The sequence below is a fragment of the Pituophis catenifer genome, unplaced genomic scaffold (genome assembly GCF_029215685.1).
Source record: "Pituophis catenifer annectens isolate HBS135680 unplaced genomic scaffold, rPitCat1.0.hap2 SCAF_6, whole genome shotgun sequence".
NCBI classification, from domain to species: Eukaryota; Metazoa; Chordata; class Lepidosauria; order Squamata; family Colubridae; genus Pituophis; species Pituophis catenifer.
Window position 1 is genome coordinate 47437060 of NW_027256886.1, and position 24115 is coordinate 47461174.

The 24115-nt window shown below is 36.0% G+C and overlaps 1 protein-coding gene across 1 annotated transcript in view; it reads right to left on the minus strand.

The window, feature by feature from the left end:
- Nucleotides 1–24115, minus strand: part of LOC139318790 (VPS10 domain-containing receptor SorCS1-like) — a 403261-nt gene that overhangs the window by 26740 nt on the left and 352406 nt on the right. The window contains exons 17-20 of the mRNA XM_070946400.1: nucleotides 19009–19122; nucleotides 18186–18357; nucleotides 7759–7945; nucleotides 693–826 (exon numbers count right to left, since the gene is read on the minus strand). Coding sequence (XP_070802501.1) covers nucleotides 693–826; nucleotides 7759–7945; nucleotides 18186–18357; nucleotides 19009–19122 — 607 coding nt within the window. The remainder of the gene's footprint in view (nucleotides 1–692; nucleotides 827–7758; nucleotides 7946–18185; nucleotides 18358–19008; nucleotides 19123–24115) is intronic.

Genomic DNA, 24115 nt, shown 5'->3' on the forward strand with positions numbered 1-24115 from the left:
AACCCAAATTTGTTAGAAAAAAGAAATCGGGGATAGATAGCAAATTAAATATTGTCCATAGGCTATGTATCATTTAGATGAGTGATTAATAATGCAAATGTATCACTTTAATGCAGTGTTTCCCAGCCTTGATACTTCCAGATATATGTATTCAATTCTGAGAATTCTTGTTAATGGTCATGTTGGCTGTAGAGTTCTGGAATTTGAAATCTACACACTGGGAAAATTGTCATGGTTCATAAACTTCACACAGTGTTTAATATAACAGGAGTTGATTTGGGGAATCTACAAATCCAGGGTATGGCAGTTTTGTTCTTTTTTTAAAGTAAAGATAGTAACTATGGACATTCAATCAAAAGCCTACCCCTTTCTGGGTGATAAAGACAACCCTAAATATAAAAAGAGTAGAAAATGGTATACTTTCAAACCCTAGAATTACAGACATATGTATAAATGTACTTGAAGCTGAACAACTATATTATTTTTAAGCTACATTTTGCATAATGGGGAAAAACAAAATCTTTTGTATTAAGCAAGTTAATTTTAAAAAGCTGATTTGTGTCATAAAGTGCTGATAATTGCTTTCTGTGATTTTCAGAGCCCTGTAATCTGTTTCTTTAGTTAATTCTCCCCCATTCATAATGTGGTCATAACATTAATTAGCCATTGACTTTACTGCATAAAATACAGACCTCAGTGTTGTTTCCAAACCACCAAATATATGTTAAGGTTCCAACTTGACTGGGCCATAATATTGCTGTGGCATTAACTTCTTTGTTCTTTGTTGTTACAAATGGAAGTGACAAATGGACATGCTCTAAAGGACCTAGAAATGAGGAAGAAATAAGAAAAAAAAACGTGTTTATAAAAATATTGTCAGATTTTAAATTTTATGTTCTGCAATTTCAGTACAACTGTAGGCTACTTCATTTACAAACTACCGGTAATTTCAGCATTGTTGCAACCTGCACAAGATTAAAGCAGTCTCACTACAGGTTGTGCATTCACCCAGAGATAGAAGGGAAGGGAAAGGAAGAGAAAGAAAGGAAAGGGGAGGGAAGGGAAGACATAAAAGGAGAAGATGGACATTGTCTAAATTCTACAAGAATCCTATCTTATGATTCCCAGAAGAATAGCTACAGTATATCATTTCAGAAAAAGGCAGAATTCTATTTGAAATATAGATGTTACATGCTCCCATTGTAGAAGGAATTAGAATAATAAATTAGAATAATCAAAGAATTGTTTCAAAGACCTGTAAGCAAATCCTGAAAATCCTTACCAAGTACTACTTCAGAGTAATATTGCTGGATTATATATATATTATTGATAGAAATAGTATGACTTAATATGTTTTATTTATTAATGCATCATCTTGCTCACATTCAAATAAAACAGTGCATAACTGTTGAATTTTATATTTACCAACAAAAAAATAAAGGGAGACTTTATCTGAAAGTGCAAGCAGTATGCTCCATACCATATTTCGGTAGACTAGGTTCCCCTAATAGACCAGTCTCACCGGAAAAAACAATCAGTGTATAACTTGTATGCAAACTTCCAAAGTTTGAAATCAATTTCCAGTAAAGAATTGGAATTCCATAGAATAATGTGTATATATACATAGGAAGGATAACTCACTGAATGAAAGTGTTCTGTTTCTTAACTGTCAACATGCGTAAAAACATTACATAGGATCTTCATATATAAAAGTAGAAAAATTTCTACTTTTATAGAAAGTAGAAATGGCTAAATTTTAGCCAGTTGGTGGCTGGGAAGTGAAGGTGGATGGGAAGTCATGTAAAACCTCATGTATGAGGACATGACACATGTAACATCTATATTTCTCTGGTGTGATAACTTATGAAAAGCAATATACACTGTACATACAAGTGCTGATTCAAAAACCTCATCTGAAGAATAATGTATATATTCTTCATTGAATGATCTGCTGTTTTTGATATTGGTTTAGAGAAAAATCACTGAAGCAGGTAGTTCTGATTAACTATTACAAGATAAAAAGACAGATTTAAAAATGCAGCTTTGGAACAGCAGATGGTGTTATACTACTATTTACATGAATAGTTAGAAATATTTAAGTATCTAACAAGAGTTGGGAAATTCTTTGTGCTCTTTGAATTAAAAAGCTTGCATTCACAAGGATTAATTAGTTTCATGAAGCCTATATGCTGGTGACTCTATGTTCTAAACTGGAGGTTATTAAGGGATTGTGCAGATACCAATGGTAATGGAGCTATTTGGAACTGGTTATTTGTGAGGCAAAGATACAGTTGCTGTCGCAAAGGCGCTTTGTGTAAAGCCACAGAGTTTAGGGGCTTTTTTGGGGAAGGGGTGGGAGTAATTATATTATTCAAGACTAGGAAAAAGTAATTGAATCAAATAATTTAAAAACCATTGTTCTATCTATTCCATTGAAAAGTGTGTGAACTGTGCTATGTGGAAGAAAGGTATATTTTCCTAAAAAATTAAATATTAGATGATATGAAAATACTTCAGCTCTCCTAGAGAAAACATTGGTGTGATTAGTTGAAGTATCCCTGTAAAGTATGCTCATTCATTATAGAATTCCCACAGTTGTATGGCATTGCATGCCACAATAAATCTTTTCAAATTGTTATTTTATTTCATATGTCATTAACCTTTTATTAGTTGCTTTCTAAAATTGATGTTTCACTGTTCTAATAACTTTAAAGCAAAGTTTGGTAGTGTGATAGATTTGTATTCTCCATCACTGGATTTTTATCTGTCCTTAAAAACAAACAACACACATGACCCGAAGCCCCTCATATGTGGGGTGCTGCAGGGATTGGTCCTCTCGCCCTTTTGTTCAACATTTATGTAAAAGCACTGGGCGAGATCATCCGTGGTTTCGGGGTGAAGTACCATCAATATGCTGACAACACCCAGCTGTACATCTCCACCCCAGACCACCCCAACAATGCCCTTGAAGTGATGTCCCGGTGCATGGAGGCCATATGGATCTGGATGGGGAGAAACAGGCTCAGGCTCAACCCATCCAAGACCGAGTGGCTGTGGTTTCTGACGTCCCGATATAGTCAGCTGGTGCCATTGCTGACTATTGGGGGCGAATCATTGGCCCCCACGGAAAGGGCTCGCAACTTGGGCATCCTTCTGGATTCACGGCTGTCTTTAGAAGAGCACTTGACGGTCGTGACCGGGAGGATTTTTCATCAGGTTCGCCTGATCTGCCAGTTGCGTCCCTTTCTAGATCGGGACACTCTGCACACAGTCACTCATGCCCTCATCACCTCTCGTCTGGACTATTGTAACACTCTCTATATGGGGCTCCCCTTAAGGTGCACTCGGAGGCTCCAACTGGTGCAGAGTGCGGCCGCGTGGGTGGTTATGGGAGCGACGTGGCGTTCCCATGTAACACCTCTCCTGCGCGAGCTGCACTGGCTCCTGGTGGTCTTGCGAGTGCGCTTCAAGGTTTTGGTTATCACCTTTAAAGCGCTCCATGGTTTAGGACCTGGTTATCTACGGGACCGCCTGCTACCACCAATAGCCTCCCACCGGCCAGTATACTCCCATAGAGAGGAGCTCCTCCGGGTGCCATCAGCCAAACAATGTCGACTGGCAGTCCCTAGGGGGAGAGCCTTTTCTGTGGGGGCACCTACCATATGGAACAAGCTCCCCCTGGAGATACGGAGAATCCCAGATCTGCGCACCTTCCGTCGCGTGCTTAAGACTTTTTTATTTCATCAAGCTGGCCTGGCCTAAATCTTCTCCCCTTTTTAAATGTAAATTTTAATTTGTTTTAAATAATGGGTATTTTAAATTTATTCAGCCAAATTATTTAATTCGTTTTTATTCTATTTTAAATTTTTGTATTTATGTGTTTTATCCTGTGGCTGTTCACCGCCCTGAATCCTTCGGGAGTAGGGCGGTATAGAAATTTAATTAAATAAATAAATAAATAAATAAATAAATAAATAAATAAATAAATAGTCAGTGGTATGTAAGTGCTAAAGAGTTAGATTAGGCATTTAATCTATCATTAAAATATGACATAGAGAAAGAACAAAAAATTATATGATAAAGTATATAAAAAATCTTAAAAAGCACAATAAGGATACAATCATGAGAGGAATTATATAGAAAATAATAAAACAACAATACTTATGAGGAAAATTGGTATAAAATCTTTAATTTATGGTAATAGATCCATCAATAATTAAATAGATAAAGATATAACAAAAAAAAAAGGTAAATGTTAGTATAAAGAAGCAACTTTGTATTATATGCAGTGATTATGTTTTTAAAAATACCTCATAAGTATTGGAAAGAAATATGTAACATTAAACAAACAATGAAAAAGAGACACTTTGCCCATGGCACCAGATGGAAAGCAAAACTTGGAGACTATACAACAATGGCAAAACTGCTTTATTTATTTATTTACCTAAAATGTTCAATAGAAAAGATTGTAGCCTAGTGAGGAAACATAGTGGGGAAACTCAGGTTCTAGTACTTTTTTAGGCATGGATATGGCAGAATGACTTTGGCCCAAGAAGGAGAATGGGAAAGCGAGACGAATCTATCTACTATGCTGATCAGCCTTTTAAGTCTTCATTCTATTGTGAATTGATTCAGGATGAATAACAATACATATGAAATAATTTAAATGGCCCAAATCACATCAAACTGAAAAAAGTTTTAACATTTCGTTGTTGTTAAATGAGATCTCTTAAGATACAAGGCAAGAATATTGAAATCTCACAGGGTTCTATGTCCTCATGTGCAATTTCAGGCCTTATCTGAAATTGCATGAGATCCTGGACATTATATCATCAATAACTTATTAGACTGTAGCAATTTTAAATTTAGTTTTAGTTTGGTTTCACTGCATGATTATACCTCATGCTATCACACAAATATCGAGTTAGTTCTCTATGTAAAATACAGAATAAACTCTCTTAGTTTCCTATTCCAGTATAAAAACTCTTACCAGTTTTTCTGCTGGTAGTTCTATCGCTACACACACTGTTTATGAATTTAATCCTTGAAACATTGAACAGAACATCACATCCTATGCAGTTTAAGATCTGACAAGGAATGTAATAAATTATATGGTGTTGAAACACACAGAGCAATTACATGGCTGCAATCCTGTTACCAGATGGGAATGACACAGACAATGACATTTCTGCTTCAGGTCATGGCCTGCATAAACAAAAAGGTTTTCCATCAAGTAGCCTTGTTAACTTGCATATAAAGTGTGACATGATGGCAAAACCTTTCTTAGCAAACAGCAGCAGATTGCTTGGCTGTGTGTTACTGTGGTTAGGTTATTTGGGATATTACCCTCTCTCTCTACTTACGATTAATTTTGGGCTGTAAGCAACTAGCTTACACCTAAAAAAGTGGAAAAAGTGGAAATGAAGAAATAAGCTGTTTAAATACTGATTAGAATTGTTGCTTAAATATTAATTGTATTTATAATATGATTTGATTTATGTGCCACCCATCTTGTCTGGAGGTAACTTTGGGTGGCTTATAACCATTAAAACTGGAAACATTAAAAAGTGAAAACAGCAATAACAATAAACATAGTTATACTAACAAAGTATAATTAAAATATTAAAAGAAGGGGTGGGACAGAGGAGCACAAAAACTACACGGGGAGGTGGAATCTTCTCTCAATCTACTAACCCCCTCCATTGGGGCCCCAGACCTACTGGCAGAGTCAGGTGTTCAGGCCTTTACAGAAGGTCAAAGGAGTCAGTTTGGGTGTCACTTTGGGGAAGTATGATGTTCCAAAGGGCAAAGTGCACTAAAACAGTATAATTATTTTATATATTTGTTCAGCTGTACATGTTTTTGGCATTGCAATACTAACAAATTCTAAAATGTATAAATTATATAGATAAATATAATGTCATCGCAATCACATGGACAAGGTGAGAACATCACAGTCTCAGGTCTGAAAGAAAAGTTCCAATGATGGAGAAAGCAAATTCAGTAAATGGGTCTGAATCTTGCTCATCTGAAACAATCACTAAAACCCAGATCTTCCAACATCAATACATAGAACAAGAGAAAGATAAGGTAGATCTAAAATATTCCAGAACAATGGGTCTATTTTACTGGATTCAACATTTCTTGGCTTCTTGGTTACTTTCCAAATCACCAATTCATTTATAATAGGGAAAAAAATTATGAATGCAAAAATGTCAAATGCATTTCCTGCTTTTTCTCACTTACGTAAGACATTTTCAGTGATCTATACTTAAAACAGCTTCATTGCATTCATGTTTAATCTTGTTTAATGTGTTCGTAATATGGTTCAGCATGATTTCCATTTTCGCCCTATGTAAAATTTCCATTGCTCTTCACTGATACATCCCTTTTCTCTGGTCTGCTATCTCTTATTAAGTAACTATATCTCACACTATTCAGCTATTATGTGTGTGGGGATGGAGAATTCCTAAAAATTGAAAGAAGTCAATTATATAGTCTTTATGGGTGTAAAAATTAAGAGAAAGAGAATCAGGAAACAGGAAAAGGAAGTGAATTAACAGGTAGTTATAGAAAAACAAAAGAAATTCTTGATTAAAACATAGGTGGTAGCAGTGAGGAGAATAAATACCTTCTAATATGAATTTTCTCTCCAACACATCTCTAGTGTTCTTCACCCCACATAACAATGTGAATCATGAAATTTAAAAAAGTTTAATTTTGAAGTTACATAACTAACTTTTCTGAAATTTCCCCAAGGTCTTTTCTGTCATATTTTTCCAAAGTTCAAGTCAGATTTTGAAGAAGCAGAATATCAGGAGTATTCACACCTTTGAACTTTAGTGTTTAACAAGACAACCAAGAATAATACCATGGACAACAAAAAACAAACAAATCAATGGATCAATGGATCATCAACCAAATCAGTTCACAGTTGAAATAATGTGACTTAATCAAACTATTTTGTAAATTATAAACAATAATTGCATATTTTATAAACCCGTCAATACCCCTAAATTTCATTTTCTCTTTCTTTTCAAGCAATATTGGAAACAAAAGTTCATATCTCAAAAGTAAAATAAGCTATTCAGTCCCATAAAGGGGTGTGGGATCTACACATTTTATATCCAATCCCAGGAGCAAGAAATATTCCTAGGGAAGCAATAATCCTAATGGTTACATGTTCCTAAGAGTGATGGATTCATCATGCATCATGGTAAATATATGGTCTTGGACAAATCCCCTAGTACTCTAGGTTGCTGGCAGAGCCTTTCAAGTACCAGATGGGTCTAGATCTCTTCTGGGTTACAAAAACTTCAATTTTAATAGAAATAAAAACAATAATATGTGAAGTTATAGAAAGAAAAGTATGATAAAACTAAAACAAACTTTTTAAAAAACCAAGCCTATGTTTAAAAGTAAGATCTTTTTGAACTTGAGGCATTAGCCAAATGACTTCCTATTCTTTTCCACTTGCTCTGGGTTATGCCACAAGGTTTCAAGCATGATACAAATTCATGAAAAATCATACTTCTGATGTTACATAAATCACAAAATGAGATGATCATAAATCATTTAAATCAATTCCTGTTTATTCCCTTTCGACCCACTTTTCTAATTCTCTGTTCATCTCTAAAATATGTTTGCATCAAATAAAACCTAACACCTGTACCATCAACAGTATTTATCAAAAGCAGAACATCTGAATTGACATCAATTTATCTTTAAAGTATTGTTATACCAACAGTAATTACATACAATTTACATGCAAATACAAGACTGCAGTGTCAGTCCCCAGGCTGTTTTTGATCTGCGTAGTTACACGGAAGATGCCAACATTCTGATAGATGTGCCTGATTCCATCTTCTGTTGAGCTGAGATTGGCATATGACACAGCACTACCATCTCCAAAATCCACATGGATTATTGATCTTTGAATGTCACCCTAAATAGGAGAACAGGAAGGAAACCGGACATTAGTGAAAATGCTGCAAAATTAGACAATTGAATGCTCGCCCTTCTTGTCTATTAATTGTCCTGGATGGATGTAGCTGCTTTAGTTACAAATGTCTTCAGTTTGGAAGTAGAAATCTTTGTTTCCAGGATCCAGTAAAATCCCTAAAACTAAAGAAAGACTAAAATAGTTAAAGGCAGAGAACACAGTAAAGTGGAGAGAGAACATTCTTATTATTTCAGAGCAGGGACTTTCTTCTTAAATTTCATTTAAAGAAGTTCATTTTGGTAGGTGACCAGACTTCAGTTAACAAAACATGGGAATAATTAAAATAAAATGGAATAAAAGATAAATTGAACACAGCCAGCACGAGTGAAACTTTCCTACTTCTTGAAACAGTGAGACTCTTAACACAAAGGCCTTAGTGAAAAGACCGCCATAAATATAACTAGAACAGAGATGGTATTCTGCAGGTTCTGACCATTTCTGGAGAACCGGTAGTGGAAATTTTGAGTACTACTGCTGACTGGCCTTCCCCCCATCTATTCTCTGCCTCCTGAGTCCCAGCTGATTGGGAGGAAATGGGGATTTTGGAGTAGCCTTCCCCTGGAGTGGGTGGGAATGGAGATTTTACAGTATCCTTCCCCTGCCATGCCCACCAAGTCACACCCACAAAGCCATGCCATGCCCACCAAGTCACACCCACAAAGCCATGCCATGCCCACCAAGCCACGCCCACAGAACCGGTAGTAAAAAAATTTGAATCCTACCACTAGAGCTAGAAATATATAAACAAGAGGATTAACAATTATTTGTTATTCTTAAACCTGAAGGAAGTTTAATCAAGTCAAACTGTACTTAATGAGGTCCTACTGAAACTTGCTAGCTATTAAATAAATCTTGACAAGATTATAAGACAGTGCTTCATTATGTTCAGCTAAAACATAACTGAAATAACAGAAAGGAGTACAGCCTGGAAAATGAAAGTGAGGTAAGTAAGGTGATCAAAAAAGGAACATTGAAATCTGATTCAAGGTATCTTTCATTTGTTATATTCTACAAATACAAACCCCCACACACAAATATATCCAGGATCTACTAGAGTTGTGGAGCCAATGCATTTAAAAAAATAAAAATAAAATTGAAAAGTTTATCTCTTACTGAGACATTTCATATAAGGCAGTGTACATATGGGCATGGATGCACATGTATTGTATGAGAGAGAGAGACATTTTTCTGCTGTAATATAAATATTTCAATATTATCATTCTATTCGTCCTTTAAAAATATCACAATTCTCTGTGTGTTTAACTGGAAACAATTCTCAATTTTATTCTAGGTTAAATATGCAAAGAACTGTATTGCTATTTTATGCAAACTTCTTATGCAGAAAGAAATAATGAAATCTCTCTCTAAAGAAAACACTTTATGTGGTATTATCAACAGAGAAGTTGATATTTATGCATTCCCCTGAAAAGTCGTTTTGGTGCTCAAAATTGGTACATTTAAATCTGGTGCAAAGATTAAAACAAACAAACAATTTTGAGATAGTATAAAAATGTACAAAATTACTTTTGTTGGTTTATATATATGCAAACTTAATTTGAAAAGCAATGAAAGTAGAAGATATATGCATTTTTATCTTCCAGTGTATATAAAAAAAACTTTAAAATTTGATGAATTATCAACAGCTGTTGATAGAATCTCCAAAAACATTGAAATAAATTGTGAAATTTTATTAAAGATGCAAAACATCTACAAATATATGTATCTCTTATTACTAAAATCTGATAGATCAAATTTAGTGGTATATCTTGCTACCTAAATGGGAAAAAGTCATTTCTAAACTCAGCACAAGGTGTCCTTTGGGTTTTTACCAATATTTCCTGCTGGGGGAGAATGGCCTCTTCCTCTCTAATTAGAATAGACCCACATCTGCTACTCAAAAGTTTCTTTTATAGAAAGAATTGAACTGGGTCTGAAAGTTTCTTTCTTCACAATAATTGCTTAAATTATTTGAACTGAAAATGCTTTCTGCCCATTAAATACAATTCAGGCTCTAGCAGATTTCTGAAAAGGGCACATCAAAACGTTGACATTTAAATATCTGAAGCACCAGGACAAGGAAGCAAAAGTAAAGTATTTAACCAATGAGATATTTTTCTGCCACAAATGAAATAACTCAAGGAAAACAGAGGAGGGAGCAGAGAAATAGTGCCTGTTCCAAACAAGTTTTAATCTGTATTGTTTTCCATTCATATTTTCCTGTGCTCTGAGGAACATACTTTCTATATGATGAAAGTTATTACTTATACACATGTGCCAATTGTTTCCTTGACCCTTTTCATGTTCTTTTACATGTTTAAATAAACTTTTTAAAAATTATTTTTGACAGTTGTTGCAAGTCTTAGTTCTGACCCTTAGCTTTCCTGACTTCATCTTTGCAGATTTTGCCTATATGCTGGTATTCTGTTTTAGATGTATGTCCCTCTTTTCATTTTTTATACTTACCTTTTTTGTCTTTCGGTTTATCAGAGAGCTCTTTTTGTAACATTTATTTGACCAAATAAATCAAACCAAATAAATTTACTTGATCAAATAAATCATATATGCAGACTGATTTTCTCAAGTCGATATTAATTTGGTCAAGGTAATGCCATTTCAATAATACATAAAACAAAAGACTTTTTCACATGCACATTTTCCCTTCTCTAATGAAAAGCATTTTGAAGCCAGCTAAGCAATTGTCTTCATTTCTGCTGGCCTCAGAATATTGAGAACAGGCAAGGAACAGCTGATCTAATCAGTATTTCTGCAAAGCCAAAAGTAGTACACAGAGAAAACCACAATGACATTCAATACCCCAGCATCTGACTTATGACAACTCATGAAATACAAAATCCCTGCACTTACTTTCATTCCTTCTGCATATAAATTCCTTTTGGAAGTAGTGGAGGTAGGCTGACAGGAAAATTTAGCAGCCAAGTGATTTCTTCAGAAGCTGCACTCAGGGATATAGGTATGAGTTCAGTGTAAGCTGTTTATCCAAAGAGGAAATTAAGAGGAATCTAATTGGCCTGAGTGGGAGGGAAGGTGGTATATTGGGCTCTCTGACTTCCACAGTATAAATCCTTAACCCTCCCATAACTCTGGAAGACCCTATATGATGATGCAGCTAGCAGCCATTTTAACCCAAGGAAATCTTACTCAGCCCAAATTTACTCAAGAAGAAACAACTGGTAATCTCCCTCATTCATTACTTCCGTAGCTAACTGACATTATATATGGTCAGACTAAAGTGCTTTCCAGAATAAAAATCACTGATTAATTAAAAATTCAAGTACAAAGTTAAAGAATAGGAAGTGAATTGAAAGAAAACAAAAGAGAAAGGGAAAAGAGAACATCTCTGAAGAGATTAAATTTACAACACAAAGACACAAATGCACACAAAATGAACTCCCAATTCTTCATTGTATAGTCCATAAAATAAAATCAGTATTCTAATGTGCATCCTACTTTCCACTATGCCTCAGATTGCTCTGAAATATCCTAATCTCAAAACCATACTTTTGTTGGTGGAAGCTTTTTATTTTACCTGGTTTTTCAGCCAGCCCTGAAAAAAAAAAAAAAACTCCAAGAAGAGCAAAGGACAATACATAGAGATCTACCTGAGAGGGAATCTTGCCAGTCAATGATTAGAATTTGATTTTTGCAGGCTTCAGATATTCCTGCCTATCTAGATTGACGGGTCAGCTGTTGATTGACTGATCAGACAAAGATTGTCCTTTAAGTCCTTTAGTGTCTGAACTTATTAGGATTAACTTTCTTTCAATTCACTATAGTGGTCCTGGTTAGCACCTGAACTGGAATGATTATGGCTGGTTGTTAACTTTAAAATTCATGACACCCTTGAGTCCAACCAGTGGGAGGTTGAGTGGCACAAAAGTTTATGTGAAAATCAAACTCCACCATGTCCCACAGGGTTCTTAGTGCCTATAGACTGCAAAGAAAAAAGAAAATAAACCATGCAATTTTATTTTGTACTGCAACTAAAGTGGATGTAAATCACCTCAGTGACCAGCCTAAATTATGCTATAAGAACATGAGTCTACAGCAGTTCTCAATCAAATGTAGAATCTTTGTGTGGACTGTGGGGGGAATCAGTCTTCAGATGAGTGGGATTGTTTAATAGACAAATTGAGACATAAGGAATAGTCATTGAAGCTCACATGAGTTTTACCAGAACATTTCCATAGCAACCCCTGAATCTCAAGATGCAAATGTTTCTTCTAAATCCATTGTTCTCTGTAGAAAACAGGTTACTTCCTGCCCTTCTATTACTATGTTCATTATATTGTTACTTATGAGTATATATGCAGGCATTTCCCCCTACTTTCTGAAATATGAGTGCAGCTCTTTGTCAGCAAGACTGTTTTTTCCCATTATTTTTTCAGAGGAGACCCCCTCCGATTATACTGTCTAATAAATCACTGTTGTAAGCCTTGATTATTTGCTTTAGGTACTATAGGTAATATAAAGCAATGACAAGGTAACTATAACAAATTCCCAATAATTTATATTTTAATGCTTTGTTTTGTTTTTATTCTGCTAGATAGAATGTGGGTTTAGTCTTTCTGAGATGTTATTGTCTATTAATGGGAGAAAATGGCAAGAAGGTGATGAGCAGCAGGGGGAAAGCAGAACTGTTTAATTATTATTATTTTTTGCATCTGTCTTTACACAAAAGGAAAAAATAGCCCAACCTATCAAAAAATACTGTAAAATGCAGATTAGGAATGCAAGTCAAAATAAGCAAGAAAATGGTAAGAGAACACCTATCCACTCTAGATGAGTTCTAATCACCGGGACAAAATGAATTACACCCCAAGGTTCTGAAGAAACTGGCAGACATGATCTCAGAACCACTGAACCATATCTTTCAAAGATCCTGGAATACTGGAAAACTACCAGAAGACTAGAAAAGTTGTAGTTCCCATCTTCAAAAAAGGGGAAGAATTGGATCCAGGAAACTAAACACCTATCAGTCTGACATCTATACACGGGAAGATCCTGGAAAAGATAATCAAGCAACAAATCTGCAAACATCTGGAGGCAAATACAGCCATAACCAAAAACCAATATGGGTTTGTCAAAAACAGACCATGCCAGACAAATCTTACTGCATTCTTTGACAAAGTAACAAAATGTGTGGACCAGTGAAATGCTGTGGATATAATTTACTTGGACTTCAGTAAGGCATTTGATAAATTAGATAACAAGCTACTAGATAACAATAGCTTGATAAAATAGAAAAATGTGGTTAGACAGCATCACTACTAAATGGACCAACCCCACTCAACATGTAGAAACTGCATGTATATGAAGGAAATATTCAATGGGGTACCTCAAGGGTCTTTCTTAGGGCCAATAATTCTTTAATAGCTACATCAGTGGAACTCATCAAATTTGCAGCTGATATCAAGCTTGCAGGAAAAGCCAATAGGTTCACGTTAAAGAAGAAACTTGATAGATTTGAACACTGTGTGCCCTAACTTAACAAAATTAAATTCAGTAGTGAGAAAAGTGAAGTTCTACACTTAGGCAGGAAAAACCAAATGCAAAGGTACGGAATAGTTGGTACATGGCTCAACAGTAGTAACTGCAAGAATGATCTTGGATTCCTAGTGGACAATCACTCAAATAGGAGCTAGCAGTGTGCTGCAGCTGCCAAAAAAGCCAGTGCAGTCCTGGCTGCATTCAACAGAGCTATAGGATCTCTGAAACATCATTTTATGATTATTTAAGTGACTGCAAAGAAATCATGTGCTTTCAATCATTTTAAGAGAGTCAAAATGCTGTTTCTGGTGAATAAAGGGAAGCAATTAAAACCAATCATTTCACCTTTCAGAGGTTCAGGAAAATGTCCATAGCATTTTTTAAAAAGCAGTGATATTGGACAAAGTAGGTTACTATGTTAGTGGTTATTAAAAGACAGTATGTAATACTTTTCAACTTCTGTATTTATGCTACAAAACTTGCATTATATAGGATCCCCAGGTAATACACCAACATATGAAATTAGGGGTACTGTTTAACACTTTTCCAAATCCAATAGACTTGCATTATTTGAAAATATACTCTGAAAACCTTGAAAATTGTGATATATCTACAACTAGGTAGCTCATATATTCAGTGAAATAGATTGCTGAATACTCTCAAACTTGTGTTAGTGCATTGCATTTCTCAATAACCTTTCTAATGTTTTGTTCTACTCTAGTTCAGTTTGCATTTCGTCCACTTACACACTGCCATTATTATGGTTCCTATTTTAAAATAGCAAAATAACCAGAAGCTTAGCATAGTTTGAAATTTAGTCTAGTTTTCTCTCAAAATCTATGCCAAAGGTCCAGTTTGAAAGAGCTCTTCTTTTTACTTGTCTTCCACTCATGGAAAAATATTATTCTACCAAGGCATGAAAGTAAGATATGTTTCTGCTGGTTTGCCATTGTTATTGCTTTTATTTGACAAATTTGTTAGCAAAATCCTAGTGAAGATTCCTTTTTTTCATGTTTGCCTGATGATCATGGTTTCTTACTTATATTCATTTTCCAGTTTTTCTGATTCTTCTGATATAACAACCTGACAGGCTTATCAAACATCATTATACCTTGATTACATCCTCTGCATTTTGCCTCTTAAGAGATAATATTGCTAATTTTAATCATTCTAACAAGAATGATATCTTCAAACAGTCAATTTCAATCTCCTTGAAGAAGCTGCAAGCATAATTCTTTTTCTACAAAGTGCCAGGATTTATATGTAAATCAAAGTATTAAAACAATGAGATGCAACTCAAATTTTATAAATTTGAATCTCAAGCCTCACATTCTACTTGGAAGTCTTTAGTTATGTTAACTTGTATCCTTGCAGATGTTTCAGATGAAGTTTTAATTGGTCTTTGTATCAGGCAGATGTTTCTTCTCCTTTTCTTCCAGAGTGAAATTATCTGTAATTTGCTTTATATTTTCTGTATACATATTAACTTTTTTTACTTATGCTGAAGATGCATGGTTGATGGAAATGGTATACAAGGTTCTTCTGGTGGAATAATTTTGTTTTATTAAATTTAGCTTATGAATGTTTTTAATCTTGCATTAATTAAAAAAATATTTGTCTAATTAAAATTAAGTTCCATTGACTTGAATAGGATTTATTTCTTGATAAATGAATTCAGGATTACAATATAAATGCATATAATTTCATCTTTACTATGCAAATTAATTCCAGCTATATAATTCTATATCCCCTTCAGTGAAATTTAGATATTCAAAATGAACTTGAAACTACCATCATCAAATGGTATGTGATGTATCAAAAGTCCATAATATGTCTTCCAATTTGCCTTTTCTCAAATTTATTTTAGTTATTTAACAAAATTTATATGGTACCCATATGGTACCCAATTAACTCAGTGAACTCTGGGTAGCTTACAAAGAAAACGCAATATAACAACATTAGAAAGCAATAAGCTCCCAGCCACCTGGCAACAACAGTCAATTAAATAAGCCACTTGATGTGCTCCATCAAGCTCCCCAGACCCATTGACAAAACTAGATTGTAATGGCTCTCTTGGGCATTGGCTTGGACAATGAAGAAGTGCCAACTCTGGGGACCTCTAAAAAAGCACTATGGGGAGCACCAGGGGGATGTGGAAGTCTCTCTGTGGCAAATTTGGATGGTCTAGGCAAGGCTATACCAGGAATGTCAGGAAAATTTAGCAGTGAGAAGCAGCTGGATAATCAGACAGCTGTGCAAGGAGGAGAAGAGGAACAGTTGTAGTCATTTATTGTGGATGACCAGTTGGCCACGCAGGCCAGAGAAAGGTGCAGCTGCAGCTGGTTAGCAGAAGAGGAGTTGCCACCCTTGCCCAATCACAGAGCTGAGCAGAGGGAAGTGCAATGGAGGCAGCCTCAGCCTTCTCAATGAGGTGCAACAGTCAGTGTCTATTTACTTTGGCATTTGGAGTCTGGGCTTGTTGGAGGCAACTATTTGTAATCTGTCAATCCATGAATAATCTTGATCCATTGCCTTGAATCCATTTATGCCAAGATACTTTCATCAGGCCTTGAAACTGTTGGAACCATGTTGCCATTGTCTTGCCTTTGAACCCATCAAAGTTAAGCTGCCTTTGTTGTGCCTTAAACTCATTGAGATTATGCTGCTTTCATTGTGCTTGGAACCCATTGACGCCAAGTTGCCTGGTTTGTGCCTGAAACCTTGTAAGGTGCCCAGAGTTACCTTGAGGTAAGATGGAGGCCTACAAATTTTGTAAATAAATAAATTAAAAAACAAAACCTGATGGAGTCTTGTGGTTTTTGTTGTGCCTTAAATCCATGGAAACTGCATTTGCCTTGGCCAAATCTTGAACCCCAAGCATCATGGGGCTGTCATCCTGTGCCTTAGACATAGAAGAGACTGTAGTAGGAGTTAGCTGTGTGTGTGAAATAACACACATAATCTACCCATGCTCTCTTTATCTCTCTCTCTATATATGTCTGTGTTTATATGTGTATACTGGGATGGGACACAGGTCTTCAGGGCCTTGCAAAAAGTGCCAAATTAGGGGCCAATCTTATATTTAGATGGTGTTCCAGAGGGAAGGAGCCACCATGAAGAAGGGCCTTCTTCTTGATCCCATTAGATGTACCTTCTTAGGAAGAGATCAATAGCATTCCCTGCCTCCCTGATCTGGCAGATAGGGAAGATGTAAGCAGGAAAAGACGGTCCTTCATATGGCAAATCTATTGTACAAACAAGGTTTCCTGTTGTATAACGTAATCTTTTCCTCCTTTATACACCTATTCTGCCCCAGCTCCAGATCCCAAGAAGTGTGACACACACAAAGTTCCAAAAACTCTGTTTAATACAAACAGACCCCTTTCAAAATGCAGGCTTTCTGTGCAAATGTCCTTATCAGCCTGCTATGAATTACAGAGAATAAACAAAGTCCGACAAGGGTTCGCAACCAGCCCAGAAACCATGATGTAACAAGAAACTCACTCTCAAAATGCTCTGCATAGTAATTAAACGTTGTTTCCAGCAGCGTTTGCTATCTGTGAGAGAACTTAAATAGGCTAAGGGAGTGGCCAATTAGCCCCAAGCCTTACTCTCGAGGAGACCTCCTGAGTAGCCACTCCTGCCTTTTGGCAGCCCTGCGTGCTGGAGCATTGAGAAGAGGCTCCTCCACTTCACTTTCTTCACTTGAAGGAGTCTCTGGAGGTTCTGAAGGCCCTGACTGAGTCTCTGCCTCTGGCACCACATCCTCTTCAACCTCCTCACTGTCTGACTCGAGCGCCGGCTGCACAGGCTGTTGGCGCGACACTACACCAGCCTCCTCATTGTCGGTATCAGCCACAATCCGTGCAGGCCGCTGGCGGGCCACAACAACACCCATATAGCTTCAGCTATAGCATAGTTCATTTTTTTTATTCCAATATTTACCAATGCAGCTTTGAATCTTGCAATACACCTCATGCCATCGAAAAGTATAAGAGAGCCAGTGTAATATACCAGTTAAAGATTAGGACTGATAAGATCTATGGAAATTTTCTGTACAAACTGCAAAATTCAAGAACATGGATTTTGCTGGGGCCACACACTACAGATTTTCCTTTATATTTAGCAACCCTAAAATTTACACGTGTCTAAATAATTTTTGGTTGATTATTCCTCAAATATTTTTTACTATTCAGTTGATAGATTCTACATATGATCCGTTGGCTGTCTTCTTGTAAGGTTAAGAAACCTTTTCCTTCCTTAATCTTCCTTAAAGTAAACATAATTATCTGAAATAGTCAAAGTTACAGCACCATTTTAATCTAGACTTTTTTGTACTGTGAACATGCTAATTGTGAAATGAGGTGTTATAGAAACCCATGCTTTGCAAATGCTGTACATGGTAATCTTGCATTTGTTTTGCAACATTAGCCAAGATATTCTTATTTCAGTGTCAGTGAGGGCAGAGGTACAAACAGCAAACAAGATAGACCATAGAGGAAAGAATCAAGCCCCTTTTATAATAGGATGATAGATCAGATGTACAGCACAAATTTGTCAAGTCACTAATCAGTTAAATCGCACTAGTTAATTAATTCTGTTCTGTCCCATTCATTTTCTTCTAAATGATTCTGACTCAGAAACCCCAGTGGGGAACATGTTAAACAGACCATACCTCTTCCAGCTGTACCATGAAGGTAACATTATGCCCTTGTTCTGTTGTCAGTGTGCCATCTGATGTGACAACCCGAAGTCCTCGCGGGGCTTTGCCAGGACACTGCTGCGGCTTGGCTGTGTACTGCTCACGCACACCGTCTGTGCAGTTATTAGACACGACCTTTCTGTACCTGTGAAAAGAAGAACAAAGAACCCTGAAGAGGCTAGCTACAAGCTGCTTGTTTCTAATGATAGCTCCCTTTCCCAGACCATCACTGTCACATGTCAGATATTTAAACCACTGAATCATGAAACAGTATAAATTGACTTGGTATGGAACTTTACCCACTTGTCATGCTCTGATATTGAGAAGAAGAATACACCAGTTATCAGAGTTAATAGTACTGGCAAATGTATTTGGTGCTGTTTTATCACAATAAAGTAGAAAGTAACACTTGTCATTACCATGCTGGGCCAAATGAACTCACAAATGTGAGCGGGAAAATGAGTAAACTTTCAGTTTTATAACTCAATATAAATTTTTACCTGCCAAATATAGTGATAATAAATTTATAGGGTCATAGACAGTATTGATAAATCTTTATCTTCCCTATTTGTTGAGGGACATTTTGGAAAACTTAAAAAGATTTTCTGATGTTGTCATCAATAAAGGGCAATTATACTTTTTATAGTTTTCTAATAATCCTGACTCAGCTTTCCATTTCAAAAAGTATCACTCAAGATATAAAGAAAACCACAGACTGAGGAATAATATGGTAATGGGTCAACATCATTACAGTTGATAATCTTAACAAATAAATATTATAGCTTTGATGACTTACCCAGTGCTATTGAGATAACTTTGACCAAGACTGCACTCTTTCGACAAAGATGATGGGTTATACCAAAAAGCTGGCAAACACTGGTCATTGCTGTGCCGCTCAAATCCATAATCACTAGTTTGGGAAGAAGAAATATTACCTTGATATGGAAATGCTCCATTCCAATGAAGACATATTTTTCAAACATAAATTGACATATAAAACCATATGATCTCTTTCAAATACGTGCACTTACTTTTTTTTTTAAAAAAAATTGATTTATATGCCGCCCTTCTCTGGAGACTCAGGGCGGCTTACAATGCGTTAAGCAATAGCCTTCATACTTTTGTATATTTATACAAAGTCATCTTATTGCCCCCACAATCTGGGTCCTCATTTCACCTACCTTAGAAAGGATGGAAGGCTGAGTCAACCTTGAGCCTGATGAAATTTGAACTTGCAGTAATTGCAGGCAGCTGGTGTTAATAACAGTCTGCTTTAGTCTGCTGCGCCACCAGGCTCCTGATACATACTTCATGTACAGATGCACATGTTTGGGCATACATCTTATAAATGTATGACATCCAGCATTCATAAACCTAATTATCAGAAACTTTAGTCTCTTTCTGATCAAGAAACTATAATTTTCCAACTACAAGATCTTATTTGGACAACAACCTTAAGGTTGTCAAGTTTCTTACAATAGCTATGGTTTATAGAAGGCAGGTAATATCTTCTAATTATTAATTGTTTCGGAACGTTTTTTGTTTTTGTTATGAATTTTAAATTTTATATCCGTGTTTTATTGGTGCTTCTGAATTTTAAATTTTGAATTTGACTTTTATTCATCTGAGACTGTAAGTAAATAAGTAGATGAGGGAGATCTTCCCTCATTTTATGTCCACAACAATCCAGTGAACTACAATGTGCTGTAAAATGATTAGCTGACGATTTCCAGTAACCATATAGGACCTGCACCAAGGTCTTTTTCTTCATTCCAAACTTTTGCAAATGAACATGTCAATTACCTTGGTTCTGCTGTCATTGTTTCTTCTCTTGACATGCAGTTGTAACACATTTTATAACTCTTAGCCAAATACTAAATTCTAAAACCAAGTCTCACCATCATTAGTTTATGATGCTTTATTATATTCAATAATGTCTTCAGAATATTTCCTTGTACTGCTGTAGATGTCAGAAACCGGATATAGTTCATAGATGAACAAGATATGTATACTATATCAGCTGACCAATTATCTCCACAAAATAATCATCTGTGGTTTTGAGAGGGGGACATTTCCTTTGTAGTAATAGCTTTAAAAAATCATGGATTTTGTTTTGTTTCTTTAAAATCTTGACTTTTCTGTAATATCTTTATACTAGTAAGAGGGCTAGCTAATTTCAAATGTAGATGTGCTTATTCAACATTATCCAAGTTAGTTTTGAAGTAGTCTTACTAAAGAAACCATAAAAAGACTATTTCATCATTACACCAGCAATAAAACTCATTTTAATACGCTAGAAGAAAGCAAATATTCATAAATGAATATTGCTTTTTCTATAATCTGATTGTCAACAAACCATAATGTCTGTATTGCCAAACTCTCTTGTATTAATATAATTAAAAAGTGATAACATTGTATCCATATCAAAGCTTCAGGTATTAGTTAAAAAAAGCTACAAAATATATAATAACAAAAATACAGGGCATGATTTCCTGTAACACAAGTGATTTATGCGTGTATGCTACCTGTGCTTTTCTTTTTACAGGAGAAGGTTTTTTGGTATTTTATCTGAATGTATGGTTTATACTTCATGTACTCTAGTGGACAAATTTTATATTTTTAGGAGAACAAGAATAAGATTTAAGTCTTTTTGAGGGACTGAATAATCATTTGATTGGGCTTCGCTCTATTAAAAAGGGTAAACATAAGCTGTACGATTCAGCAAGAATAACAGCTTTCCCAGTTTTATGTTACAGGTAGTCCTCAATTTACAACCATTCATTTAGTGATCATTTGAAGTTACACTGGAAAAAAATGATGGATGATCCTCACCCTTAGGACTGTCATAGTACCCTCAAGGCCACATGATCCAAATTCAGACCCTTGGCAACCAACATGTATTTACAACATTTGCAACATCCCAGGTACACATGATTGGCATTTGCATCCTTCCAAGATGGCTTCTGACAAGCAAAGTCAATGGGGGAACTGGACTCACTCAACAGCTGTGTGTTTCGCTTAAAATCTGCAGCAATTTGCTTAACAACCATGGCAAAAAAGGTCATAAGATTGGGTGTGAGCCATAACATAAGCAAGAGAAGTTCTAGTTCCAATTTGGTTGTAAGTTGAGGGCTATCTGCATTAATTCCAGGACCACTGTCTCCATACATATATATAGATAACTCCCATGGCTTAGGACTCAGATACTGATTTGGAAGAAGCTGTTCCAGCAAAATATGTATAACATCAGCCTCAGGTATTTCCCCCACGTCTGATTTTATTTTTATTTTTTATTTTCTCATAATCTGTGAAGAAGAAGCATGTTTTGAGAATTGTCCAAAAAGAGAAACAGATCAAACAGGTGGAGGGGGAAAAATCCACATCACTTACGCTACCATTTTGTTGCCTTTAGTAATCATCCACTCCACTTTCTATAGATCTGGTCTTAAAGTACATGGATATTTTTTTCCAGGCTATATATGCTAGGACATAAATGATATCAATCTGTATACCTGAATAGCAGTGTAAGAGCACACACAAACACGCAAACAAAGAGGCTCCTGAGAAATGTCACCAGCAGCTCCATTGTACCTCATTATAAAGGCATTAGTATCTTTTCGTCACCTTGCAGACCTGCAATCTAATGAATTTGTTGTTTCCTTTCTGTTGCACACAGATGATAGTGACAAATTGCTGCCTACCTGTAGGCACAATGCACCTACCATCAACTGGAGCAGCAGAGGATGAAAATGACACTTAAAATGTGAGCAGGGGAGTGGAGCCCACCCAGCACGCCTGCATAAATCCAAGCATCTGGTGTTTAGAAGGCATATTTTGAGTTTCATTTTGTGACAGGTTGAAATCAACTTATACATTCTCTCTCTCATTCTCTCTCTTATCCCCCCCTCTCTCTCTTTGTATGTTTGTGCCCTATTAAGGGAAGACAGAAGAAATTAACTTCCTGTGAAAAGAGTAAAGCTTTCCCAAACCTTGCTAACAGCTTTTTTAGGCTGGTTTTAAATGAATATTGAACTTATATCTGAAATTTCACCGGGATAGGAGACGTCTCCAAATTCTCTGTGAAAATATCCTAATGTACATCAATATTCCACTTTGTATAATAGCAGCTGAGGACTAGATAATTAATTCCTGAAAGCTACATCCCACGCTAGGAATATTAGTATTGTAAACAACATTATGAATTCTGAATGGAGTTTCTTCAAAGCTATCTCGATCAACTAATTAATATTTAAGTTAGCATCCCTCCATTTTATTTTATTTTTTTTTTCATATTCAGGAGATGTTACACTGAGTTTCCTGCCAAACCTCAGTTTCTATTCCCAAGTTAAGATTATGTTCCCTTTTGAGGGAAGCTTAATAATTATGTTCATAAATCACAGATGTAGGCCTCTAATACACTAGAGGTAGTTCTTAACTTCTGATTAGTGACTGTTCAAAGTTACAATGGACCTGAAAAAGGGGACTTATTATCCAAATCCAAATCCAAAGTTCTGATGGTTGTCCCCTCCCCCATATCACATGACCCATACTCCCGGCACTCAGCAACACAGATGCATTTATGGCCATTTGCAGCATCCTGTGGTGATGTGACATAAATGACATGACATCCTTGCCAAAGAGCAGCAGTTCCGGTTTTTTCAGCAAAATCACAGCATTTGTTTCATGGCCAACACAAAAAAAAAAGGTTGTAAAATTTGACTGATCCGTTTTGTGACTCTTATGACATAACCACAACAGGCAGGCTCCATTATGGTCATAACTTGAAAATGTAGAACTAAATCAAATTAGGATTCAAAGTCCTAAAAACTTTGGTGGAGTTTTATTGGACATAGGACATTAAGTCATGCACAATCCAAGGATGTCATTGAAAATTTTCTTGGCAACTACAGAGCACCAAACTACTTTCAGCTGGTTGACAAACTTCTTACTGCATACAAGATCATGAAATGGAACATGTCACCGAAGACTCACACTTGGACTTTTCCTGAAAATCTAGGTGCAAATATTGACAAACATGGTGAAAGTTTGGAATGGAAAAAGGATATCCAGAGCTACTGGATCTCTCAGTGCTGGCTGACTATTGCTGGATACTGCAGCAACATGCATTGGACACTAAGAACAAACAAAAATCAGCAGCAAAGTGTTTTTGGCCCTGTTCAACTCATGCAGCAAGTCAGAAACATTGCACAATTAAAAACGTTATAGACATTAAAACTAATTTCACATTTTTCAAGATTCTGAAATTATATTGATGTTTAGTTTGAAGGGGTCTATTATAATCACCAAAAGTATTTCAGGAAGCAAAACTTTTGAAAAAAATTGTTGTCCACTGAAATCAGTGACTGCCAATGCTTGTTTGGAGTGCTGGTTGGACTGCAATGCTCCAAGATATCTTGGGTGATGCAGGTTACACATTAAATTTAGTCACTTTAGAAACAGATCTATGACATCTGAGGGACACTGTTGGAAATGTGGGGGAGGAAAGTAAAGAATGTGGAAGAGAAAATAAAACAAGTGAAAAGGGGGAAAACCACAGAAATAAGAATTAATGGAGAGAAGAATGGAAATGAGCATGTGCAAATGGGGTGAAAGCTGATAAATTTAGAGAAGTGGGATGGAGCTTCTTCTAGAAGAAGAAGTTATAATGAAATGAGCAAGGACTACATAAATGAGAAGAAGAAAATAAGGAGCAAGTTAAGGGGAAAGAACATTATGTGCCTCAGTGTTCGGTGAATAAAAAATTGTGCGTGTCCCTAATTACAGTATATCTCAGTTGTTGATCAGGATTATGTGTTTTGTTTGTTCTACCTGCACCTATCTGAAAAACCCAAGTGGAAAGCATGGGAGACTTACAAGATTCATGTGCCTCAATAGGCTCTGGG